The following is an 8,313-nucleotide window of genomic DNA, read 5'->3' on the forward strand; positions in this document are numbered from 1 at the left end:
CATAAATGCTAAGAGCTTTATCGAGATGGAAACCTCGAAGGTTTAATATGAGGCTTGGGGTAACTACACCGCGTAAAAAAGGGACAGGAGTTTCTGGTTTTCTTCTCTTCTTCCCTTTTCCAATTATATTTGTCTTCCTTTTCCCTGTCTGTAATTTATTTAGGAGCAATGGGGTGGGAGATATTGTCTTCTCAAATGAGTATGAAATTCGACCACTATAATACAAATATGATTGAGGAATCAAAATCCTAACATGCTTTTCATCCAGTCAACTACCTTATCCACGCCTTGTCCTCGGAGGGCACTAATCGGTAATAGACCAATCTTTTTTCCATCACCACCCTTCTTTACTTCAAACTCTAGGTATTTCTTCAGTGCCCAGTACTTATCCTCTGTCCCTGATAGGTCTGCTTTGTTTGCAATAACAAACCAAGGCTTCGATGTCATGTTAGGCCGTTCTTGTCGTGGATGTAGTGACCCCAGCTCAAAGTCAGAGCTTCCCTTATCTAGTTTACTTTGTCGGGTGTGTGGTGCTTCCCTACGAGGCACAAGAGAACCAACTCCACCAAACCGGACCATGCCTCCTTCAACGTTCTCTATATCTGGTTTCTCGGGCTCCACCTGGCCTTGGACTAGATTCGTCTCGATATCCGGCCCGCCCATAGGTTCAATATCCATATTTTTGTTCCCTGCCATCTCACTCATCATTCCTTTAACATTTGGGCCATCTTCTTCACCATCCCTTCCCTGTTCGTAAGCCTTTACTTCTCTCCAAAGGCCCTTTAAATCACCGACTGGATCATCCCTCGAAAGATCGATAACAAAACCCAAAACCTTGGCTCTTTCAACATGCCTCAAGAACCCGTGTCCTAATCCCTTATTTAGGTGGGCATCTGAGATCAATCCTGGGATGTCTGCAATTGTAAATCTAGGCTGTTGCTGATTTTGCCATGAGTCCACGGGGACTTGAGGCGGCAACGCCCGTTCGTCCAAAACAATAGTCCCAATATTCGGCGACAAGGTCGTGAAGGCCCATTCCCCCACCCTGGCCTGCTTCCCTGAAACCGAACGAAGGAAAGAGGATTTACCTGCATTCGGAAGTCCAACTAGACCAACATCTGCAAGAATTTTCAGCTCGAGTTGAATTTTCATTCGTGCGCCCTTTCCACCTTTAGTTGCAAATTTTGGTCGGCGAAGCTCGGTGGAGACAAAATGCGGATTCCCAAAACCACCAGGCGCACCTGGAAGAAGCAAGATCGGCTCTAATGTTGGCTCAGATAGATCTAAGCAAACGGGTGTGGGGTGAGTCTGAGTGAGAAGATCCGACGAGGAGCGATGATGGTAAAAGGGGAATGCTGCCTCGTTAAACTGTGTGCTTTGCAAATTTTGCGAAAGACTTCTAGGGTAATGGAGCCAATGATCATTTCCTCCATGTTTTTTGCTGGGCTGTATAGGTTCTTCCAATTGTTTCCTTTTTCTCCTTTTCCTGAATTCTCCCTCCACCTCTTCATCATTCTCATCCTTCTCAGCCTCCTCTTCCTCCGTTTCTTCTTTTGTCCTCGCTTTCTCTTTTGCCCTCGCTTTTTTCTTTTCTTTCTTTACTCTTGCCCTCGCTTTTGCATCTGCGACTGCCTTTGTAGCGTATTCCTCCTCAAAATCATTCTCTGGGCCCAACTCCTCTGCTGTTGGATCCCATCGCGAAATTTCACGTACCACTGTGCCCACTGGTACTCGGATTATTACATCATCGCCTCTTTTTCCATTAATTGCACTGCCTTGGCCATTTCTTCCTGCGGTAGCCTGTACCGAGCCATCTCTTGCTATTTTGTGAAGGGAAGTTTCACCATATACGGCCTGGATATAGATTGAACCACCTGTTCCACCGTCGCCACCATTCGCAGGGCCGTTGGGGACGAACTTCTCGCGAAGAAAGGAAATGCAGCCATTACCACCTGAGCCTGCTGAAAGTGAGAGTACCCTAAGATCTGTGAAGGGCGAAGTACTGAAAGTTGAATGTGGATGGTGAGGCTGTTGGACAGAAAGCAATTCTTCCAGTTCCTTCTCATCCTTCTTTTGTTCTAATTCTAGTTCTTCGAGAATGGGTCTCTTGTATACTCCATTTTCAAGTGGGAGGTTCTGCCTAAGGACGGCTTTAGAGCTTATTGGCCGACAAGATGAGGATGTCAATGATTTTGTAACCGCTAAAAATAAATCCGACCGCTGGACACCAGTATGGTGGGCTGATGTCCTAGGATAGAAGAAAGAAGCCAATGCAAAGGCGTTAGATACATTCCGAGGGCACTTCAAGATAGACTGACGTAGTCGAAAAGCCATTCTTGCGACAATAGAAGGTGTTTCTTTCTCTGGTCAATTGAACTTTGGGCAAAAGGTGTTTCACAACTGAAATAATAGATCCGGGTAACGTTGGTTATTATAGCAACCTACTGTCCTCTAAGTAAACACAGTTCAGATTTGTGCCCTGTCAATCAACTCGCCAGCCCAGAACCGCCTTACCTTAATCATCTATTTTCAGTTTACTACTACTCGTCTATTATAAGCGCGTCGCAATGTCGGGCGCTCGTCATTGGGAACAAGACAAGGAGGCAACAGTCTACATTGGAAACCTTGATGAGAGAGTGTCGGATGCCCTGGTTTGGGAGCTTATGCTGCAGGCCGGACGGATCGTATGCTACTCTTTGTACTCTATAAATTTTTCAACAATAACCCTGACAGCTTCATACAGGTTAACGTTCATTTGCCCAAAGATCGTGTCACCCAGACACACCAAGGCTTTGGTTTCGTAGAATTTATCTCGGAGGAGGATGCCGAATACGCTGCTAGAATCATGAACCAAGTGCGACTCTATGGGAAACCAATTCGTGTGAATAAAGTACGTAACCCAAGTTACAGTCTGTGTGGAGCGCTCTATTGACGGCGATGACAGGCGTCGGCAGATAAACAAAAGACGGTGGAAGTTGGCGCTGAGCTATTTGTTGGTAATTTGGATCCGATGGTAGATGAAAAGACGCTGTACGATACATTCAGCACCTTTGGAAACCTTGTTGCTGCGCCAAAGGTATGTTACGGAAAGAAAACTATGCCTTGAAACAGTATTAACTATCTCTTCTCTAGATTGCCCGTGATGACCAAGGGGTATCTAAAGGTTTCGGCTTTATCTCTTACGACTCTTTCGAAGCTTCCGACAAAGCTATCGAATCTATGCATAACCAGTTTCTCATGAACAAAGAAATCAATGTCCAATATGCCTATAAGAAGGATGGTAAGGGAGAGCGTCACGGAGATCAGGCGGAGCGAATGCTCGCAGCACAGGCCAAAAAGCACAACGTACAAGTGACCCCCCAGCAGCTTCCTGCTCAATTATTCGCACCTACTGGTCCCGCTGCCGGTGTTCCCCCAATTCCGGTCGGATCTGGAGGCCCTCCTCCGCCGTCGGGCCCTGGTGGGTTCCGGCCAGGCCCTCCAACCAGGCAACCTCAAGGTATGGGAATGAGCATGGGTGTGGGTGTATCTCACGATCAAAGCCACATCGGTGGGTTCCAGCGTGGGCCCCCACAGCAGCAAATGGGCCGTGGTGCTGGCGGTCCGCCCCCTCAACATCAGCAACAGATGCAGCCACATCAGCCACAACTTGCACCCCCCCCTCAGGGACTTCCAGCAAGGCCTCCGCCTCCAGTTGGATTTCAACAGCATCAACAGCATCAATATGGAAGACCCCCGCCCCCACCTGTGGGATTCGTCCAGCAGATGCATCCTGGCGGGTTTGCAGGACAGCCTCCTCCATTACCAGCAGGATTTGGAGGGCCACCCCAACTGCAAGGATTTCCAGGACAAGTACCTCCAGGTGCCCCCCAGGGGCACCTGGATTCCCACCACCAGGTCCGCCGCCTAGTTTTGGGGGATATGGTAGAGGACGGTAAATGCTGTATAAATTCAGTAGTATTGTGCTTTTATATTTACATCTATTTGGAGTTTTTCACTTCTCTTGATATTTACCTATGGGCTTTCGTTTTTCGTTTTTCATTTCACTTTTGCCATCACAATGTGTTGAGAATCATGAATCCAGTTATTAGCTAATTCTTCTTCTGCCTGTTTTATTAAATTGTTGGATGTACAATAGAGGATATATTTTTGATAGGGTCTTGAAAAATTTAAAAAGGCAAGGATCAAAGTGAATCATGGGGTGTTCGATATGTACAGCAATAGTACTACACTCTACCTACATAGTATATTGACATGACAGTGAGATTCTACTCTATGTTTCAACAACGGCTACTGCCACCATACATGTATTTATTATTTTCTTTTTGTGCGATTAAAGCTCAACGCCCATTTCGCGAACCAGAAAAGTACTAGGGTATAGCGAAAAGTGACCAGAATCTGATAAGACAAATGCACGTATTCACCGCAATATCCACTCACCAGACTCCGACCACTTACCCTCAACGCCTGGTACTCTTCACCTGCAGTCTCAGTCTGGTCACGTGCTATTCTACTCTACACGTATGCACTACTATGTAGGTACCTCCATCGAGACAGATGAGGCTTGGCATATATTTTGACGATAAACCTCCCAACGCGTCCCGTTCGATCTGACGGGTCATCATTCACCTGGTGAGCTTTAAACCTTAATATCCTCCACCTCCCGGGCTATAACATGGCCGATAAACTCCGCGCTACGCAGCAGCTTGAACAACTCCAAGCCCGCTACATTGGTACAGGACACGCTGATACAACAAAATTGTAAGCCTCCTCTGTGTCCTTGCATCAACCTGGAGCTATCAACTGATAATTGAAAAGCGAATGGGTCTCTAACGTGCACCGAGACACGCTTGCAACCTATGTTGGCCATCCCCCATTATTGGAATATATGTCGGTTGCCACTGGTGAATCTATGGCAAAGATGAGAACTAAGTTTATTGAGGTTTGTTGCGTCCAACTGTCCCTCGGGGAGTAATACTAATGCTGGTTGTTTTAGAGAATGATACGCCCTGTCGGGAAACCACCGGAAAAGGAGGATTAACTGGTCATAGTGATATTGGCTTTAGGGGCTACACCGAGCTCTTGAGGTAATTCTAATAAGCAGGCTCTGTACATGTATAAATTAAAAGATTGATCAAATTACTATATGTATTGCTAGCTCTAATGCCGGTGGGAACCTTCATGACTTTACATATTTACGTATGGTCGCTTTGGACCGAAGGCTAAGGGTTGAGACAAACTTAATAGAGTTGCAAGTTACTGTTGCTATTCTGCCTTGTAACCTGTTATAAAGATGATTCGAGTTAATTGATACCTACAACGCCGGCTATCATTTTAACGCACCCACAGCCACTACTGTTTCGTTTTGTTACCATGCACTCCTAATCGTCTTCGTCATTTTGTGTGGCCCTCTTCCTACCTCCTCCTTTGACCCTTTTCTGCGAAGGTCCCTCATCAGCTGCAATTGCATCCAAATCAGGACCTATGTTTCGTTGTAATTTTTTCTCCAAGTCTTCCGGAGCTTTGACTCCATAAACCTGGAAAATAGAAGTTAGATTATGAGCATGATTAGCCACGAGTGTACACCTACTGTTTTCAACATGTTCAAGACGCCGTCAGAACCAATCTCCATTTTTGCCCTGGGTCCAAGATAGTAATCATGTCCACCATCACCTGTGTCATCCTTTTGTTTGGTAATGTATCCTTGCTTGACCATCAACGCTATTATCTTTTCCGTCTTGTCGATTGGGGTATAATCATCGGCGTTCATTCTCGTAAGATATCTTATTAGCTTATTCTCTGGAAGAACCTTGCCATTAAGGTAGATGAGAGAAACAATCATGGTAACAAGCCCAGTATATGTTTGTTCCCTAAATCCATGAGGCTGGACAATTTCAGACTCTCGGAATGGCTGAGGTAAGACTGTTTGTAACAGGTACTGTTTCGATGATGTAGGTGCCCTATCTGAATTCTGGGCAGCTACGATTCAAATTAACGCGACGTAGATGGGGGAAAGTGACATTGATTGATGATACCTCTACGTTGGCTCAACTTTGTCTTCTCCCGCATCGGTAGCTCAACCAACTGCATTCCAAATACTTCCCGTAGCTCTCTTTGCGCTTGATCGAAAATACTTTTAAACATTCTTCCTTGGGTGCCGAGAACTGCGAACAAATTAACAAACCGTATCCATAGATATCCATGGTCTGGAAGTGATTAGTTATAAACCTTTACTCGATATATCTGTCCGCTTCAGTGGCTGCCTAATGTATTCTGAAGCGAGCGCTAATCTAATAAGCTTTTTGACCAAACGATCCTTATTTGTCCCCCCTAGAATATAATATAATAAGTTTCTGTACCGTTCATAAAATATAAGATAGAAATCCCACCGTGCGAGTCTCCAAGCTCCTCATCACCACTTAGGGCATCATCTTCCTCATCATCCTCTGGGGTTTCGAGTCTTCTATTTGCCCTAGCACCCTGTGTAGAAGATTCTCCATTCCGTCGCTGAGGTTGGAATTGCTTCTGAGTAAGCCTGCGGCGCTGAGGAGGACTAGGGTCAGGATCGTCAGAGTCTTCGGCAGGTTGCTAAGAGAAACCAAATTATTATTTCGTTATAGTGTGAATGGTGTGAAATTATAAAAACTTACGGAACGACGTTTCCTACTTTGAAGAGGCATTGCTGATTATAGCGGTGGGATGGAGATATTGTGATGTCACTCAGTAGGAAACGCGTTCCTTTACCCGCCGCGTGTCTTTCACGCGCAGGATTCTTGGCGGTTGTCAATTTAGGGTGTCACAAAACCTCTACATACTCGCGCGGCCGAGTTTCAACTTAATCACATGACCTATGGGTAACGCAAAAAACTTGTTAAATAGCGTCACGTGAGTAAGTCGAAACTCGGCCGCGCGAGTACATGTACAGCGCCGGACAGTCAAAATCAACCCTCATGTTCTTTTCAAGCCAGAAACTAGTTCTAATCGGGTAATAATAATCATCTAATCATCCCAATAGCGTAAGAATTATCCCAATTAATGTGGCCGCCTTGGCATAAAGCTATTAAAGTTATTATTTCACACCTATGTTTTTTTCGGGCAGATTGCACCAAATGTTTGAGAGGTCATAGTGCAGCCAGTTCTTAATTATTTTCAATCCCCTTTTATGGGGATGTTTACAACCATGATTAGACCCATTTTACAAAAGAACATTATTTTTGGACAAGTGTTGCGTTGTTGAAAGTCGATGGGGCGAAGCGGGGTCAGTGGTTGCTCTGGCCGGCTGGTTTTGGCTGTCCGATACCGTACTCTATATATGCCTTTTTTTTTTTTTTTTTTTTGAATCATATGAATTGTTTCTAGCTACAATAACTGCATGCAGGCATAGCCTATGGCATAAAAACCAATCCCCAATGCCAGTTCTCTTGTTATAGTAGTTGTGGTGTACTACCAACCGCACTCCTCTTACAAGGGTGATGACTAAGAAAACCCCCGCTTGAGAAAAAGGGGAAAAAAATCCAAATAACACAAAAGAAAAACATATTGCCGGGCCAAAAAAAAAGCTTTAATGCGTCCCCAAATCCCCTACTGTAGTGACTATCGTATGTCACCAACCGCACATCCCCTCTAAGGGCAGACGGAGGGAGGGGTGGAAGGTGTACCCCTGAGAAAATTCAGGAGAGACGAGGATGGTGCTGGTGGTCTTTGGGGGGTGACCTTCGAGCTCGATATCCCAGAGGAAAGGTTCCCATGTAGGGAGGAGGAGGAGGAGGTTTTGACTTGCTTTGGCAAATGAAACCAAAGCAAAGTCTGTAGTGAGGAGTGACTTCGCACTTCACGAACTCTTGGCGGAGTTGCGAAGGGGCTTGTGTAACGGCAATATTATATTTCGGCTAAGGTGATAGATTGGGTTGTGAAGAGAAGGAATCGCTTAGTTGGACTATGATTTGTAATGGGTTTTCTGTTATGTTCTTTCGGTTTCCGTTACGCAAGATATTAGTCATCAACGGACTAGGAGTTGGATATATAAGGGGGTGTTGTCTCGTGCCTTTTCATGTTTTCCTTCCTTTCCTCTTCTCTTCACGGAACCTCCTGTATCTACCCTCGCAACACCAAAACTTTCGAACGATAAAACTTTTGGCCTGCACTTTCGATAAAACTTTTACTCGAACACGATCCTGTATGTCAATAGACTCCGTAATCTATTGGTATCTTATCGCACATCTGTTCGTACGCGAAGTCATCCACGCTCTAGTCCCTGAGTTGTGAACTTTCTACCCCTCAAGCCCTCGCCTAAAGTCTCGCGACCGCAGCGAA

General features: G+C 45.4%; 4 protein-coding genes across 4 annotated transcripts; 2 read left to right on the top strand and 2 right to left on the bottom strand.

Annotated features, from left to right (window-relative positions):
* Positions 1 to 511: 511 nt before the first annotated feature.
* On the bottom strand, positions 512 to 2,334 carry LAJ45_06855 (uncharacterized protein; the record flags this gene model as incomplete). Its single annotated transcript, XM_046116416.1, has 2 exons — positions 512 to 514; positions 577 to 2,334. The coding sequence occupies 2 exons, from the start codon at positions 2,332 to 2,334 to the stop codon at positions 512 to 514; spliced, it is 1,761 nt and encodes a 586-aa protein (XP_045970619.1).
* Positions 2,335 to 2,567: 233 nt separating this feature from the next.
* LAJ45_06856 (uncharacterized protein) lies at positions 2,568 to 3,910 on the top strand (the record flags this gene model as incomplete). The annotated part of the gene is made up of 5 exons (XM_046116417.1): positions 2,568 to 2,684; positions 2,744 to 2,890; positions 2,945 to 3,076; positions 3,133 to 3,460; positions 3,543 to 3,910. The coding sequence occupies 5 exons, from the start codon at positions 2,568 to 2,570 to the stop codon at positions 3,908 to 3,910; spliced, it is 1,092 nt and encodes a 363-aa protein (XP_045970620.1).
* A 765-nt stretch (positions 3,911 to 4,675) lies between these two features.
* LAJ45_06857 (uncharacterized protein) lies at positions 4,676 to 5,041 on the top strand (the record flags this gene model as incomplete). The annotated part of the gene is made up of 3 exons (XM_046116418.1): positions 4,676 to 4,761; positions 4,819 to 4,942; positions 4,997 to 5,041. 3 exons carry the CDS (start codon positions 4,676 to 4,678, stop codon positions 5,039 to 5,041), a joined length of 255 nt encoding a protein of 84 aa, XP_045970621.1.
* Positions 5,042 to 5,265: 224 nt separating this feature from the next.
* LAJ45_06858 (uncharacterized protein) lies at positions 5,266 to 6,680 on the bottom strand (the record flags this gene model as incomplete). The annotated part of the gene is made up of 8 exons (XM_046116419.1): positions 5,266 to 5,282; positions 5,344 to 5,352; positions 5,420 to 5,537; positions 5,591 to 5,979; positions 6,036 to 6,164; positions 6,229 to 6,330; positions 6,390 to 6,588; positions 6,651 to 6,680. 8 exons carry the CDS (start codon positions 6,678 to 6,680, stop codon positions 5,266 to 5,268), a joined length of 993 nt encoding a protein of 330 aa, XP_045970622.1.
* Positions 6,681 to 8,313: the final 1,633 nt, after the last annotated feature.

Source organism: Morchella importuna (genome assembly GCF_003444635.1).
Source record: "Morchella importuna strain M04M26 chromosome Unknown Morimp01GS020, whole genome shotgun sequence".
In the NCBI taxonomy this organism is placed as follows: Eukaryota; Fungi; Ascomycota; class Pezizomycetes; order Pezizales; family Morchellaceae; genus Morchella; species Morchella importuna.